This window comes from Leucoraja erinacea, chromosome 13 (assembly GCF_028641065.1).
Source record: "Leucoraja erinacea ecotype New England chromosome 13, Leri_hhj_1, whole genome shotgun sequence".
NCBI classification, from domain to species: domain Eukaryota; kingdom Metazoa; phylum Chordata; class Chondrichthyes; order Rajiformes; family Rajidae; genus Leucoraja; species Leucoraja erinaceus.
The window spans coordinates 17,568,310-17,586,920 of NC_073389.1; the positions used below are offsets into that span (position 1 = coordinate 17,568,310).

Below are 18,611 nucleotides of genomic sequence, written 5' to 3' on the forward strand. Positions count from 1 at the left end.
AAGTGTCTTGAGAGCAGTCAGTGTTACAGTTGAAGAAGTACTGAAGGTACTGTCATGTATGAAGGTAGTCAAATCTCCAGGGCCTGATCAGATGCATCCGAGGACATTGCGGGAAATTGAGTGGAAATTGCAGGAGTCCTTGTTGAAATTTACAAGTCATCCTTAAATACAGGAGAAGTGCCGGAAGATTGGAGGGTGACAAATGTTGTGCCTCTTTTCAAGAAGGGCTGCAGGAAAAATGCTGGGAACTATAGGCCGGTGAGCTGTGGTTGGAAAGTTACTAGAGAGTATTCTGAGAGATAGGATATACAGGCATTTGGATGGACAAGGACTGATTAGGGATAGTCAGCATAGTTTTGTACGTTGGAAGTCGTGTCTCTCAAATGTGATTGATTTTTTTGAAGATATGACCAAAAAGGTAGATGAGGGCAGAGCTGCAGATGTGCGTACATGGATTTCAGTAAGGTGTTCGACAAGGTTCCGGATGGTAGGCTGTCCTGGAAGGTTAGATCGCATGGGATCCAAGGAGAGATAGCTGAATGGATTGCAAATTGGCTCCATGGAAGGAAGCAGAGGGTGATGGTGGAAGGTTGCTTCTCACACTGGAGGCTTGTGACTAGTGGTGTGCCACAGGGTTCGCTGCTGGGCCCGTTACTGTTTGTCATCTATATCAATGATTTGGGTGAGAACATACAGGGCAAGATTAGTACGTTTGCTGCTGATACAAAAGTTAGTGGTTTTGCAGATAGTGCAAATGGTTGTGAACAATTGCAGCAGGGTCTGGATCAATTGGCCGGCTGGGCAGAGGAATTGTTGATGGAATTTAATACAAAGTGAGAGGTGTTGCATTTTGGGACGGCGAACAAGGGCAGGACCTACACAGTAAATGGTAGGCCTCTGGGTAGTGTTGTAGAGCAGAGGGATCTAGAGTACAGGTGCATGGTTCCTTGAAGTTGAGCCAAAGGGCTTTTGGCACTTTGGCCTTCATCAGGCAGAGTATTGAGAATAGAAGTTGGGAGGTCATGTTGCAGTTATATAGTGAGACTGCATCTAGAATATTGTGTTCCGTTCTAGGCACCATGCTATATGAAAGATATTATCAAGCTTGAAAGGGTTCAAAAAAGGTTTACAAGGATGTTGCCAGGACTAGAGGTTGTGAGCTAAAGGGAGAGGTTGAGTAGGCTGGGTCTCCAATCCATGAGGTGCAGGAGGAAGAGGGGAGATCTAATAGAGGTGTAAAAAATCATGAGAGGAATAGATCGGGTAGATGCACAAAGTCTCTTGCCCAGAGTAGGGGAATCGAGGACCAGAGGACATACGTTCAAGGTAAGAGGGAAAAGATTTAATAGGAATCCGACGGGTAACTTTTTCACACAAATGGTGGTGGATGTTTGCAACAAACTGCCAGGTGAGGTAGTTGAAACTGGGACTATCCCATTGTTTAAGAAACAGTTAGACAGGTACATGGATAGGACAGGTTTGGAGGGATATGGACCAAGCATACACAAGTGGGACTAGTGTAGCTGGGACATAGTTGGCCTGTGTGGGAGAGTTGGTCCACACTGTATCACTCTTTGACTCCAACTCAATCTGTGGAAGGAAATGGACAAATGATTTTCAGGCTGAGACCCTTCTTCTGACTGATGTCTGGAAAGACCCTGACCTTAAACATTGTCAGTTTATTTCCCTCCATGGAAGCTGTCTGACCCACTGAGTTCCTCCAGCAGATTGTTTGCTTGTTCAACATTCCAGCATCTGCAGTCTCCTGTGTGTCCTGAAATTTTCATGGGGAAAACCCTTTCTGCTGACAAATTCAACGTGTTAAATGGCTCATTAGCAGCAATATTAGCAGCAATTTGGGACTGGTTTTCTAAATTTGCAGTGAAACCAAGCCAACAGCGGTGGCAGTGAATGGTGTCTAATGAGCAAACAGACAGATCTGCCAATCAAGTGAGCAGGCACACAGATGCCTTCTTGGGTGACTGCAACACGATTTCTCCGCAGATGTTACGCTGAGAAGTGGCGCAGCAAACTTAGCGGAATGTTTCATTGGAATCTGACTAACTTATTATGCAAACTTTGCGGTTCAATTTCAAAACTTTGCGAGTATCCACTTATTCATTCCTCGGCCAGCAGCATTGGTCACTGGTTACAATATTCTGCTACATTGCGGGACCTGCAAGAGGAAAAAAATATGAACCATGAATTCTCTGGAACTGCTCAGCAGACTACTCCTTATTTACCCACTGGGAAAAAGGAGTTCATTTTAGGGGTCCAATTCTTTGTGTGATGTACACAAATGTCTTGGACTTAAACATAGGTGGGTTGGTTTGTAAGTTTGCAGCGGACATATTGGCAGCCACATGCATCAAGACCCTCTGCATTAGGTGTCCACACTTTAATGGAAACTACCAGCGATCTTCTTCTTGCGTATGGCGTGCACATCCTAAAGTTGAAGGTCAACTTGTTTTATTTGATCTATTTGTTTGTGCACGTCGGGTTGATTGCATTAGTCAAAATAGGGCGGACCACGTGAAGGTTGCAATCTCCCATCCCACCATCAGTGATGAAAAAACAGACACAGTGGGTGAGGCGTTATCTCTGGAGAACATGGATGGGTGATGTTTCGAGACCCCCACCACATACAAACAGATTAGGCAGTCAGAGTCATACAACGTGGAAACAGGCCCTATCGGCCGATCTTGCCCACACACCGACCAACATGTCCCATCTTCACTAGTCCAACCAGCTTGTGTTTGGTCTAAATCCCTCTAAACCAGTCCTATCCATGTACCTGTCCAAATGTTTCTTAAATGTTGGCACAACTACCTCCTCCCGCAGCTAGTTCCAGACACCCACCACCCTATCTGTGAAAAAGTTGCCCCCCCCGGGTTCCTATTAAATCTTTCCCCCCTTCGCCTTACACCAACTGTATGTCCTCTGGTTCTTGATTTCCCTACTCTGGGCAAGATAATCTGTGCATCTACCCGATCTATTCCTATAATTTTGTGCACCTCTATAAGATCACCCCTCATCCTCTTGCATTCCAAGGAATAGAGTCCAAGCCTGCTCAACGTCTCTCAATAGCTCAGGCCCTCGAGTCCTCGCAACATCCTCGTAAATCTTCTCTGCACCCTTTCTAGCTTGACATCTTTCCTGTAACATGATGCCCAGAACTGAATACAATACTCTCCTAAGTGCAGCCTCACCAACGTCTTGAATAGCTGCAACATGACCTCCCAACTTCTATATACAATAGACACAGAAAGCTGGAGTAACTCAATGGTCTAGGCAGCATTTATGGAGAGAAGGAATGGGTGATGTTCCGGTCGAGACCCTTCTTCAGACAATATACGATACTCTGACTGATGACGGTCAATGTGCCAAAATCCCTTTTGACCACCCTAACTACCTGTCCTGCCACTTTCAACAAGGTATGTACCTGCACTCCTAGATCCCTCTGCTCCACAATATTCCCAGACACCTACCACACTGTGGAGGTCCTGCCCATGTTAGACTTCCCAAAGTGCAACACCTCATATTTCTCTGTACTAAATTCCATCAACCATTCTGATCAAGATCCTGCTGTAATTTTTGACATTTTGTGTTAGTTATTCCAGCAATTTGTGTCCTTGTGTGTAAACGAGCATGTGGAAGTCCTTGTTGCTATTGCCAGAGTGACCATATCCTCAATATCCTTAGCTTAGAATCCTTACAGGGCATTGCTGGAGACAAGTAGTGTCCATCACATGCAAACACATTAAGCAGATGATTAATTACTTCTTCTCCAAGACTTCATTGTACCTACTTTGCCACCAATGGGATCAGTCAGAATGAATAGGGACTTGGGTTGTACCTCTGGTTGGCTTCTGGCTGGTGCCACTGGCTTGTGTTGGTCACACTCTGACCCTCGCAATTTCAGGCTAAAATTCATGCCCGAGTCCATCATTGTAAAGTTAATCTTTTGCATCGGTCAGTTGGAAAACAGAAAAATAATGAAAATATCACAATGCTTTAAAAAAACATTACAGTTGTGGACCATCCATACGTTTGTCACTTACAAATGCTAGACAGATGCACATTCATCAATGAATAAAAATACTTTTAATAAACTTTATTAGAATACTTCAGAACAAAAGATAATATCCACTTATTTAAACAGGAATTACTTGTTTCAAATGTTTCAGGAATAGCATCGAGTTGAGTTTATTCAAAATGTGATAACATTATTCATGTAAAATGTTTTCATACATAAAAAATAACATCTATTTTTAAAACAAAAGGAAGAAATATTTATAGAAATCACAAACAGCATTAAATTGAAAGGAACTCCATCAAATAATTGTTGTACTTGCCTCATGCATTGGCAGCTGCCTACTTGGATCCCACTGTGTTTGTCTGTGGGCCTCCCAATCCAATGTACATCAATCGCGTCAATAGACTGGATCTTACTAAATGATACCTGTGTTCCACCACTACAAAGGGACTGCACAGTGAATTCAATCGCGTTCAAAGAACACCCTTTCAGAACAAAACTGTCATTAGGCATACACCATCATCCGAGCCACCTTTTAATAGATTGCTTGCATCTCTTCATGAGTTTAACTGCTGTTCTTGCTTGTGTTGTCCTCCTTCATCAGCTTCTCTATTAAAGCAAGTTTCTATAATGACAATTGAGACTTTTCCTAACATCTTGGTTGTTCCGACTTGCTTCTCCATAACCCGAGTCAGATTCCAGGTCCACTTACACGCGTACGAATTACATTTAAAGAGGAATTCTCTCATGAATCCCAAAGTCATCAATGTTCTTGTTTTTTGTTGTTCATTCAGCTTGAAAAGGTGAGGCAGCCACATCTCCTTCACTTATTGATCGCACAGAAAGGCTGGAAGAGTTTACTTAGATTCACCTCTGAGTAGCTGCTCCAATTCAGCACGTCATCTACGATTCCTTTGAATTTCTTGAAAACTTTACTGTAACTTGCAATGTCAAACCGTTTCTTTATGAGCTCTGGAAAAGGAAAAACAAAATTCAGAAATGAATTTTTTTCAAACCAAAACATTTGCCGTTTTTCAGAGTTTCATCTGTTGCAGAGAAAAAAAGCAATTAATTCTTATCAGCTTCATTGGGTCAACAAATGAAATGGTATATATTGAACCATGTAGGTGTGTATAAAATACAGAGGGCAAAGGATACACCATTAATGCGACTGAAATAAATGAAACGTTAATCAACTTGAAGATTTTTCATTCTTTGTTCAATATCCATCCAATTTTAAAAAAAGAAAACCACATCTCACAATGGTTTGTTACTCAGCATTCAACACCACCAACGCCAATCTCATCGATTTAAACACATTTTATTTTTAATTTCTTGAATCTATTGCAGGAAAAATGTTCCCAATGTTGGGCGAGTCCAGAATCAGGGGCTACAGTCTTAAAATAAAGGGGAGGTCATTTAAGACTGAGGTGAGAAAAAACCCAGAAAGTTGTGAATTTATGGAATTCCCTTCACTGGATGGATTTAAGAGAGAGTTAGATAGAGCTCTAGGGGCTAGTGGATTCAAGGGATATGGGGAGAAGGCAGACACGGGTTATTGATAGGGGACGATCAGCCATGATCACAACGAAGGGCCGAATGGCCTCCTCCTGCACCTATGTTTCTATGAAGCAGCGATACAAGAAATATAAACTAGATATGAGAGTCTATATTTAAACTGTGCATCTGCGTAAGACAGTTGGTCAGATTCTTGTGGCATACTCCACATTATTCCTCTAAATAAGATATGGAGCAGAGATATGGATCTAACTAAATGAACTTCAGCTGGGCATTAGGAAAGGATTTCTCTCTTGTTTGGGAAATGAGAAACTGAGGTTACGAAGTGAATTGTGAATCGTTAATAACGCTCAAATCATAAGGAAGAAAGCCAGGAAATTATTATTCATCTCACTGGTAACAGAAATGGCAACATAAACAACTGCGCATAGTGACAAAAAAGCAATGGCCGTAACCATGTTTAACAGAAAACTGAAATATTCTGGATGAAGAGTGACCAAGCCTCAATAGAAATTATTATGATGATGATGATAATTTGGCTACAATGGTAAGTGACACTGTATTAGGGTGACTCCCATTTATTTAAAACAATGGCAGATTGGGTTATTTCTAGTAGTCTTTCCCTGGTCATAGTTACACAATCTAAAATGTGTTTAACTTCCTTTCAAATACATTTCTGTATACTTGTAAGATTAGCCTTAAACATTTAAACGCTTGCATTTTTGTCAGAAGAGGAGCGAATATTTTAATGTTAAATGCGTGAGCAGTGGAATGCCAATTACAGTACACCCACAATGTAAAACAAAAAGTGACAAGTCTGTGCGTTCAACAGTTGCTCTTATACCATTAAAGCCTTCCGGAGCTACAAAAATACAATTTCGCCTCTGTAAAAATATTCATTGTAACAAATTTATTTCAATCGCATTAATGGTGTATCCTTTGCCCTCTGTTTTTCAGCATTTTATACATACCTACATGGTTCAGTATATACCACTGCATTTGTTGCCCCAATAAATCTGATGACAATGACTTATTATGAAAGAAATAATCGCAGATGCTAGTTTACACCGAAGATGGACACAAAATGCCGGAGTAACTCAGCGCAGGTCATGGGATGCTGGAATAACTCAGCGCAGGTCACGGGATGCCGGAGTAACTCAGCGCAGGTCATGGGATGCTGGAATAACTCAGCGCAAGTCACGGGATGCTGGAGTAACTCAGCACAGGTCACGGGATGCCGGAGTAGTAACTCAGCACAGGTCACGGGATGCCGGAGTAACTCAGCGCAGGTCATGGGGAGAACATGTAAACTCTCATGTGAACATGATAGGTGATGTTTCAAGGTCGCATCTCTGGACAACATGGATAGGTGATGTTTCACGTATGAAGAAGGACTCCGACTCAAAATGTTACCTAACCCGCCAAGTTACTCCAGCAAAGATAGACACACAATGCTGGAGTAACTCAGCTGGGCAGGCAGCATCTCTGGATAGAAGGAATGGGTGAAGGTTCGGGTCAAGGCCCTTCTTCAGACTGATCTTGTCGACCCGAAATGTTACCCATTCCTTCTCTCCAGAGATGCTGCCTGTCCCGCTGAGTTACTCCAGCATTTTGTGTCTCTTCGGTGTAAACCAGCATCTGCAGTTCCTTCCTACGTTACTCCAGCACGTTGTCTTTTTTAATCAACATCCTATAGGTGGTGCCATCGAGGCCAATGGCACAGGAATATTGGCTCAAGAAACAACGGTGATAGTGCAATCAATTTTTTAAAGAAATAACGTCAAAATACTCTTTATTTGACCTGTAGTCTATAATCTTCCACTTGTCCATCAGTAAATATCACAATCATACAAAAATGTAAGTACATCAGTCGGTTACTGTCCCAGTGAAGTGATTCCAGTGCGAGGCTGCCATTGAAAGAAATTTTAGCTCCTTGTCAATGGAAAAGTATATTCAATCACATGGACAAATCCGGCGGCTGAACCGTATAATTACAACCTGCATATCATTACTAAACTGTGCGCCAGTTACACTGCATTCATGGTGTAGCTGGTTTTATTCCAGTAACGTTGATTATCTTGTGCAAAGCTGAAATATCTCTGCAGACAAAGTAATGAACACTTCAATCACTAGTCAAGCAATATTCCTCCAGAGTTAGCAGGATAAAGAAAATGTGAAACATTTAGTGTATATTTTCGAAAGGAGCTTAAAGTCTCTAAAATTGTTCTCCCATCTGCTGTAAACAGATGTCAGTTAATAACTTTTGTACCAAAATTCAGCTGAACACTGACTACGGAGCTGGAAAAGGCTGTTTGTACTATAATCTTCCTGTCATAATCAGGGTAAAATATGCTACAGCAGAAGTGAATGAAGTGAATGATCCACTGCCTTCCTTCAATCGTGCAACGATAGTCTGTGCAAACACCTAATAGCTTTCCAAAGCTTACCAACTGCAGAGCCATCTATTGATTTCATTGAATTAATAAATTAAAGAGATGGAAGAGACACATTTTTGGATTGTCAAGGCCACTGAGCAGAACAACGCTGACATCCAAGCTCTTCAACACAGAAGATAGACTAGAAATACTGGAATAACTCAGCAGGTGAGGAAGCGTCTCTGGCGAAAATGAATGGGTGACGTTTCGGTCGGGACCCGGGCATTTTTTCACAAGATTACCCAAATTTTGTTGCAGAGGGAACTGCATTCTTTACTGGGTAAGCTCCCACATTTTGCACGTATTTTGAGATGGGTGAAATTAGTCACCACCTCGGGCAACTTCTCTGCAATCTTTAACAGCCTAATGGGCAGAATTTTGCTTTTGACATGCAGGGACTTAGCCTCTCTGGCTGTTAAAAAATTAACCCCATTTGTTCCATTGGAATGGCCAATGCAAAAAACAACGTCTGTACAAATGATTTAAGGCTAAAATAATTATAATTTAATTTTACTTACACTTAGTTACACTTGAAACAGAACTCAGTCAGAGTCATAAAGTGTGGAAGCAGGCCCTTTCGCCCATCTACATTAATCCCACCTGCCTCTGTCTGGCCAATATCCCTCTAAACCGATCCGATCCATGTACTTGTCCAAATGTTTCTTTAACGTTCCAATACTACTTGCCTCAACTACTTTCTCCGGCAGACGCTCCATATACCCACCATCCTCTGAAAATGATACCCCCCCACCCCCTTAAACCTGTGTCCTCTGGTTCTCGATTCTCAATTTCCCTAGTCTGGGCAGGAGACTCTGTGCGTCTACTTGAACTATTCCTCTCATGATTTTGTACACATACTCACTTTTAAGCATTTAAATGGACACATTTTCTCTGATGTAACCTATAAACATTTACCCATGCACACACCAGCCGGACACCATAATGCCGCAATTAAAAAGTGCCGCTGTTAGATCGATGACATTTTGGATTAAACATTAAATTGAAGCTTTAATCCTTTACACCAATGAATATAAACACTGCTACAGAGTCATCTGCATAGAAACAGGCCCTTCAGCCCTCCATGCTGACCATTAAGTTCAATCTGTATTTATTAGTCCCATTTACCAGACTTGATGTGTAGCTGCTGTACCTTGGGCTCGGGCAAAAGTGCTGTGAGAACACCTGCCTCCACCACCTTCTCAGTGGTGGAACATTAGATTCATGGACCAGTTTTCTGATAATTAAACAACAAAAGCAAATCACTTGCTCACCCATTTGAGTAATTCAGCCCACTTTTTCAACCTGTCCCCCACCACCACCACAATGTGTACCCATCTCACCCACCAACAACCACTATCACCCCAGTCACCCTGCACCCTCCTTCCACAACGTGCACTCCTCTCCAATCCCCAAGTCCTAGATTTCCTTTTATCCCCTCTCCCACCCCCCTCGCCTCTCATTGGTTATATATTGCACTCCAGTTCATCTTCCCTTATCAGACACCCTTTGTCTCATTTTCATCTCTAGCGTTTGTTTGTTACTATCTCCACCTATGTCAATCACCCCCCTCCCCTCACTTGCATCCACCTATCACTTGACAGGCTTTGCCCAATTCCCAGCTCTCTCTTCCATCTTTCCATGTCACATTTCCATCTCCCTCCACAGATGCTACTTGACCTGTAGCAATTCCTTCTGTGCGTGTGTTTTGGCACGCATTTCTTTGTTTTCCCTTCTGCAAGGTCTGTAGGCTGCTATATTTATCCGCAGAACTACAACAATGATATATTCGTAGGAAAATACTTTCAAAAGATCTAAAAAAATGCAACAATATTACAAATTTCTTCCATGGATCTATGCATCTTTGTGAGTTTGCAACTTCATCAGATCCATCATCAGATATTGGAACCAAGGTCATCTCTGAGGTACCCCTCAATTGGACCACACAACGCATTGGGAAAGTAGAACATCCAGCCCTTAAAACCTGTCTGGCAATTTGGTTAAACTACACCTACAACGTATCAACATCTATCTGCAAAACAAATTTTACTTTACCTTTTAAATATGCAACAAAATTAAACTCTGAAAGAATGAGAGCACACATGTAAAAGTTCATTTTTAATGCCAGAGAGGATATAGTGGTAATTAAAATTCACAATTAATTTACGCCCCAACATGTGAATATGTTGCATTTAGTGAGCTAGAACAGGTACTGCTTCTTCTTCTTAAACCCTTTGCTCCTCTAGGGAGCATAGGCCGTTGACAAATGTCTTCCACCTCACTCGGTTGTTGGTACAGGTGCACAACCTTTTATCCGAAAGCCTTGGGACCAGACACTTGTCGGATTTCGGACATTTTCGGATTTCCGAATGGAAGATTTTTAGCGTAGATTAGGTAGGTAGCGCGGGCGGCTTGAAAAGTCTGGAGCAGCTGCCTCCTCCCTGGAGACCGGGAGAATCATTGCATAAATGTTAGTCAGTTAGTTTGGAGGGATTTTATGTGGTGGTGGTGGAGTAGGGGTGAAGGGGGAAACTTTAATTCTTAGTCCCCTACCTGGTCGGCGACTCCCAACCTCGCGGAGCTGGGGGCTCCATCCGGCCGCGGGCGGCGCCGGTTGGAGCTCCGACCCCGGCAACTCTACCCCTGGCTGCGCGGCTCCAAATCCAGCGACGCTCCGTGAATGTTTGGAGTCGGCAGCCACAGCGCTCTGGAGCTTGCCGCACGGCGACCCGGTAAGGCATTGCCTGCTCCCCGCTGGTATCCTAGCGTTGCGATGCCGCCGACTCCCAACATTCGCGGAGCTGGGGCGTCCGGCCGCGGGCCACGCTGGATTTGGAGCGCCTCGCAGCCAGGGGTAGCGTTGTCGGTGTCGGAGCTACAACCGGCGCCGCCCGCAGCCCCACCGGCCACAGCGCTGCGGAGATTACTGCACGGCGACCCGGTAAGGCATTGACCGCTCCCCGCCTCTCCGACCAGGTAGGGGACTAAGAATTAAAGTTTACCCCTTCACCCCCCCCCCCTTCACATAAAAGCCCTCCAAACTAACTGACTAACATTTAAGCAATGATTTACAGATGTTTAAGCGGCTCCCGGTCTCCGGAGAGGAGGCAGCCGCTACAGTAGTACAGACCTGGGTTGATCGTGGGTCGTTTCGGGTCAAGTTTGGCGCCAAACGCGAGCTTTGGTGCGCAGACGACATCTGGAATAAATGGCCGGTTTTCGGAGTTTTTCGGTTTCCGGAACTCCGGATAAAAGGTTGTGCACCTGTAGTTCTTTCGAGATCTCCACAGTTGAGCACACTCTCAGACATTTCTGTCTGGACACCTATTCTCCAGCTGTTCCTTGGGCCTTTTCCTTTTTCCTTGGGGGTTTTTGAGCTCCAGATCTTCCTGAGCATGTTAAACACCACCCTAGCCTTATTGATTCTACTTGTTATGTCTGCCTCTGCCCCTCCGGTGATGTCCACACACTGCCTACCTCCTCTAGAGCAGTGCTGTGCATAAGGATAGGGTTGCTGGTTTTGGAGTGGATCCTCATCACCTGTGTCTTTGCTGTATTGGGGGTAAGACCAGGTTTTGTTGCAGCTTGTGAGAGTCTGACCGTCTTTGCCTGCATTTGTATCTGTGTGTGTGAAAGGAGAGCTATGTCGACTGCAAAGTCAAGATCATCCCACATTGTTCACTGAATTCCATTTTTTTCCCTTCAGTTGTTTCCACCATGATCCAGTCAATTGCTAGGAGGAACAGGAATGGTGACAATAGACATCCCTGCTTGACGCCCATCCTGACACTAAAGTTCTGAGGATGCATAAAGAGCTTGCCTGCATGCATAACCTAGAACAGGTACTGCAACACCATATCCTTCATTTGCTTTAAGGCCATGATTCTTCATTAGATTTCAGAGGTGGACATTAGGAAGTATTCTTGGATTCACTCTCATGATAATGAACGCTGATTGACAACGTATTCGAATCATACTTAAAATATCAATATTTGACAGAAAAATTATTTTATTGACATAGATTTTTATTTGTTCACGTTTTTATCGCGTGGTAATCTGCCAAAGGCATTTTGAGATTGTCCTTCTAAGTTTGAGAAAGCCGTCCAAATCCAACTTGAACCAACAGGATTAAAGTTTTCTCTGTGTTTGTAAGGTTCTATACAAAAGTGACTATTGGCTCTCTCAACCCAAGTTGATGGGGAACTTACGAATCAGCATAAATGACCTCCTAATTCACTTTTAGTTGGGAATGTCATTCAGAACGGCCTAAGAAATGCTGGTGTGAACAGTCGAAAACAAAAACCACACTGGCACAGCAGTGGTGAGAAAGTTCTTCTGAGGCAAGGATGAAAAAAAAAATCAGCTTAATTGCAATGGCATTTTGTCTGTGCTCCCCGGTCAGAAGTGGTACGAATTGACATAAAAATACTTTTAATTTCAAGACAGCTATTTATTTGAATCACGTCTAGTGTTTTGTGCCTCTTGCCCCTATATTTCTGCATTTTGTGATGATTTCTTCGAAGGACTAACTATAATTTTTGCTCGTATGTCACCTTGCTTACGTGGCGTTTAAAAGAAAGTTTTCAAAACACGTTACCTTTGCAATCTCTTTAGCTCTGCATGACAATCCCATAGCAGTAGCGGTGTTAGAGTATCATCTTATTCCGACATATACTGTTGACAGTGCAGTCAAAAATGTTTAATACCCTGCATGCTAGCTGGTCATACAAGCTGCCGTAATGGCCCTTAAACACTTTACGCTGTGACGAAGAAACATGGAGCGACACCATTCGAGCGAATGTGACAAGGAAGGTGATCGGTACCACAGATATCTGAAGGCAACCTTGCACGATATAATCCAAACTCCAGGCTTCTCAGTGTTGTGATAGCATTGCTGTACTGGAGAAAATATATGCGCACTGACCCCAGGTCGATCACCAAGGGAAACACTGCAGTTCCAATTATGGCTGACTCAAAACCTTCAAAAGGTCCACTGAAATCCAATTCCACTGACAATGCTGGGTAACCGTACACTGGAGCTACATGTCCCCAAGGTCAGCCTGCATAATGCTTATCAGTCAAGATATCTGTAAAGGAGTTTGTTCCAATGAAATGAAACTCCCACAAAAAGCAACAAGAGCTGTTGACAGAATTCAAACCATGTTCACATTACGTTTTAATTATGAAAATATATACCTCTAGTGTCCCTCTCCCCTGACTGTCTGACGAAGGGTTTTGACTTGAAACAACATCTATTCCTATTCTCCATAGAAGCTACCTGACCCACTGAGTTACTCCAGTATTTTTGTGTCTATCGTCGGTCGGAGTAAACTGCATCTGCAGTTCCTTCGTACGGTGAAAAGCTTTTGAGTCTTGTGCTATCCAGTCAGCGAAAAGACTACACCTGATTACAATCAAGCCGTTCAGTCTACAGAGGCAGGATAAAGGGTATAACATTTAGTGCAATATAAAGTCTCGTAAAATCCAATTAAAGATAGTTTGAAAGACTGCAATAATGGGGCTGTCCCACTGTACGAGCTAATTCAAGAATTCTTCCGAGTTTCTCCTGATTCGAACTCGGAGAATTACGGTAATAGCCACTCGCAGGTACTCGGGGCTCTCGTGGACATTTTTCAACATGATGAAAAATCTTCATGAGTCTTCCCGAGCTTACCGCGTTTCCCAGAGTACCTGCCGTTAGCGTCACGAGCCGCTAACAGACGTCCCGAGCTCCGACGTACCCGCTCCGTCCATTCTACGTGCTTACCACGAGTTTAATTTTTTTTTTTAACTTGGGAGAGCTCTTGAATCAGTGGGACAGCCCCTTAAGGTAGATGGGAGGTCAGGACTGCACGAGTTGTTGAGAGAACAGATCAGTTGCCTGACAACAGCTATGAGGAAACTGTCCTTGAATCTGGAGGTATGCATTTTTACAATATTTACAATATTCAGATATATGGGCTTAAAACATCTGTAGACCAATAAGAGGAATGAAATCTGTTGCTTTTACACAACTCGGTAGTTAGTGTCAGCACATAATAATAAAGGAAAAGATAATTATACAAATTTTTAAAAAACCTTATTGCTAATAGGTAGCAAAAATGGATCAAGCAGGACAACTAATTAGAAAATTCTATCAACAGAACACGTCAGGCAAAGTTAGAGTAAATGCAATATATTGCAGATGTTGGAGGTCTGAAATGAAATGAGTAAATGCTGGAAATGATTGGGAGGTCGAGTGGAACCTGTGATAGGGACAGTTTTGCAAACTGATAAATGTTCACCAAGCAGAGAGGATATTGCAATTCCCATTTAACGCACGTCTGGATCATGTTGAGTGGCTAAAGCCCTTGTCCCACAGGCGATTTTTTAGGTGACTAGGTTGTCGCCACATGGTCGTGGGGTGACGCCTGTATGGTCGTGAGTAGTCTCCTCAAGTCGCCTAAAGAGTCGTAACATTTTTCTGGTTGCCGCTGGATTTTGAAATGCTCAAAACTTTTTGCCGACTGTGGGCTTGACGTAGCTTGTCTTCTCCTGACGTAGGTGCTGTCGTAGGTTGTCGCCAGGTGACGTTGGTTGTCGCTGGGTGCTGACTTCGGTGAATTCCATTGGTGACTACCTATGTCAACAGGTACCGGCGACTGAATTGTCTTCAGTTGTCACCGACAGGGTCGTTGCTTGTCGTAGCTTGTCGCGGGTGGACGTAGGTTGACTTTGGTTGTCACCGGTTGTTGTAGGTGTGGTCGTAGGTGGACATCCTAATGGGTTGGCGCTTGTAGGTAGCTTGGCGGAGCTTGATGTCAGCTAGGTGGGAGGTTGTCATAGCTTGTCGTAGACATTGTCGTGGGGGTCCAGTCGGCACTTTTTCAACAACTTGCTACGACTGTGACAGTCGCCGAAAAAAATCGCCTATATGGGACAGGCCCTTAAGAGTTCTGAAAGGAACAGCTGTGGTTCTACGGTTGGAATGGAAGTTGGTTCAGGGGACAGACACAAAATGCTGGAGTAACTCAGCAGGACAGGCAGTATCTCTGGAGAGAAGGAATGGGTGACGTTTCCAATCGAGACCTTTCTGCAGACCCGAAATGTCACCCATTTCTTCTCTCCAGAGATGCTGCATTTTGCATTTCTCTCTAAAACAGGCCTAATCCAACTCAACAGGTTAGGCAGCATCTCTGGAGCAAAAGGATGGATGACGTTTCATGTCGGGTCAATCCTTAGGAAAGAAATTGGGGAGGGGGGTGCGAGGAGCTGGAGGAGAGAAAAGACCAAGGACCGGGCTGAGTTACTCCAACATTGCGTATCTATCTTTGGTATAAACCAGCATCTGCAGCTCGTTGTTTCCTTGATGTTCCCAAGTGTCATGCCAGAGATTTTTAAAACAAAATACACAATAGAGGGGTCCAGGGTGACATGGCCTAATACTTTGCCAACATTGTTAAAGATCAGCGTAGAGGCTTACCACCACGTTCATGTGGATATTTAGAATTGCGAAAGACATGTTGGCCTTGCCACCACTGTCCAGTGAGAGCAAACAAAGGAAAAATTAAGAATATAATTAAGAATACTGAACAGCATGAAATTTCAGCAAATAAAGGTGAGGCTGCATGGATCTCCAAGTAATGCCTCACAATTTTGACAATTTGTTTTGTTGAATACAAATTGATTTTTGTTATAAATGCAAGAACTTTCAATTGATAAACTCCTTCATATTATAACACTGAAGTTCATGGAACTGAGAACAAACTATTGATCTAGTTGAGAAACTGATTGAGCAGCAGAGACAGTCTAGGGATAATAAACAGCATGTAATAACTGGTGTCCCCCAGAACAACTAATTACCATTCATCTGTGCCCCACTTGGACTCACACCTATTTCTGACCTCTCCCTCCCCCCACATTCCTTCCTTTAGCTTCACAATTCGTAGCTCCTCATGGCTTCTGTCTCACACCATTTTTTAAACTCTGGCCTTTGCTTCGACCATCACCTACTTTTATGGAGAATGGATTGAACTTGAAAGAAGTTGAGTATTCACTGGCCAGAATGATAATTGGACTGCAAAAGTAATCTTTCAAGTTGAGACCACTCAACCTAGCATGGTACTCGCTAAGATTTAGTTGCATTGATCAGTTTTCAAGCTGATAAGGGATCTGTTGGAGTGGATGTAGAATTACTTTCACAGATTGAGGAGTCTCGGCAGCACTGTCCAAAAATTGGAATTGTAACTTTTGGACCATTTCTTGACAAAGTGGAAAAGTTTGGGATTCCCTTCAGTAACTGAAAATTGATTGTCAATTTGTAAGTTAATGAAAACTTTGTCCGCTGCAGAGCTGAAATAGCAAATGATTAAGGGTCAAGGCAGGTGTATGGAGTTCGGTCAGAGAAGACTCATGATCTCAAAGAACAGCTGATAGTCTTGAAAAGTTAAGTAACCTTCTCCAATTTCTACATTTAATTTAGTTTACAGACACAGTGTGGAAACAGGTCCTTTGGCTCACCAAGTCTATGCAGACCATTGATCACCTGAATGCTAGTTCCATATTATCCCACTTTTCGCATCCTGCACACTAGGAGCAATTCACACAAACCAATTAACCTACAAACCTGCACGTCTTTCGAATGTGGGAAGAAACCGGAGCACCCGGAGCAAAATATGCGGTACAGGGAGAACGTACAATGCAACTCTGCACAATGCATTCTGTACAATTTCAAATCAATTTAAATGTGGCAAAGCAATTCATACTTTATCAATAGATATCAGCAGCAAACAGTTAACATTTACCATATACGTTTAATGCTGTTTTGTTCAATGTATTTGATGTAATCTTCAATGATGACATAACTCTAACCGTTCACCCTGGCAGAGATTACTAGACTCACTAAACTGTATGAAGAAGTCTTGCCTGACCTCTGTTCCATGAGATTCAATGTAACATTTGTTTTATGTTCATTGCTCTCAATAATTCAACTGCTAGTAAGTGCTGCTTCAATCTATTTTTGTTGCCTTGTCTTTAATCAGAAATATGACAGCAGGAGGAGAAATCTGTTTAGAAAAGAAATGATAAAAAACGGAAAGGTGCTTTTAAGAAGAAAAGTGAAATAGTAAATGTGGACTAATTCCCCTTTGAAGTCTCGATTCCCCATTTCACTTTGCCCTTGCAATCAGTGACATAACTAAATGGCCTGACATTGTTGTTGGTTATTTTTATTCCAGTCGATGCTCTGTGTGTGTTTTGCTCGCAGAAAGAGTAATTCAGCTTGTTATGCACCAGCAAAGCAGAATGGGTTGATAGTGAACTTGAGCCATTTCACTGTTACATTTGAGTGGTTTCACACGGCAAATATGAAGACAGCAAGCTTTTAAAATTTTCATCATACGGCTCCCCGAAGATCACAGAATAAGGTAACTCGCCTAATCTGCGGTGCAGAAAAGATTCATGTTTTAATTGGATCAATGTAGTGCAGTCTTCAAAAGATACAGTATTCAAGAATCATCCAAAATTTTAGGGATGATTTATGTGGATTTTACATACGTTTAAAAAAAAAGCATCTATCGCATTACAAGTTATGTTGCATCAGATAATCAACATTCTACAAGGAATTTTTGCTTCTTATCTCTTTTCACTTGCAGACTAAACAGGAGAATAGGAAGTTAAGCTAAGTGCAATTGCAGTATATTCAACTCCTCTGCCCATTAGCTCTTAGCTTTGGCGTGTCTATCCACAAGTCAGAGAGGCCAGCATCCAATTGTTTCTATTAGTAAACCATGACTCTCTCCTCCCTTCATCAGAAATGAGAAATTAATTTAATAACCTTGTAAAATAATGAGAAGTCCTTAATTATTCTGCGGCACACTTCAGTTAATTCACTGCTATAAATGCACTGAATGACTGTTACGTATTAAGATCTTTGCAATATCAACTGAACATGAACGTGTCTTATAGGTACAAAAAACCCCGCTTATTTTGGACACATTAATTAAACACGGATGGCTGGCTACCCTACATTTCTCAACATAACAATGGTTATCACAGACACATTTCACAAAGAACAATTTAAATACAAAAACACACCGTTATTAAGTAGGTGTTTAGTAAATAAAGTTACAAGAGAAAACAGAAAATCTAGCTGAGGTTAAATACTGGCAGACAGGTTCAAAAAATGAAATCCATGAAAAAAAAAGCAGGGGATAATTCTGAGAACCTATTACTACAGACAATTTACTTCGGGACTGAGAAAAAAAAAAATAAAACCAGAATGGTAAATGATTACCAAAAGCAATCATGTCATCACTGAAAGATGGAATAAAAAAATCTTTTTTTGTGAAGTGGCTGAATGAGAGCAACTTAAAAGCCACCAAGCCTGTCAGAGGCACATTATTTCTTTTACACCCCGTCTCCCAATTCATCTCAGCTCCGCTGACTAACCCCAGCTCCCAGCAGGTGGAGCATTTAAAATAAATAGCATTTCCCACAAAACGCTCTCACTGCCCTGTGACAGACGCTTCCGATTCCTGGCCAGTCACTGTATCAGCTTCAGTGGTATCTAACAAGGTGTAAATACAATAACAAGCATGTAATTAAGTGAGCATGATGAAGTTAATGGAGATAATTCATTCCATTTT

The 18,611-nt window shown here is 42.5% G+C and overlaps 1 protein-coding gene across 1 annotated transcript in view; it reads right to left on the reverse strand.

Moving 5' to 3' along the window:
• Positions 1-4,099: 4,099 nt before the first annotated feature.
• pola1 (polymerase (DNA directed), alpha 1) overlaps positions 4,100-18,611 on the reverse strand; it is a gene marked incomplete at its 5' end in the record, with an annotated part of 231,094 nt that continues 216,582 nt past the window's right edge. The window contains 1 exon segment of the mRNA XM_055645304.1: positions 4,100-5,008. Coding sequence (XP_055501279.1) covers positions 4,860-5,008 — 149 coding nt within the window.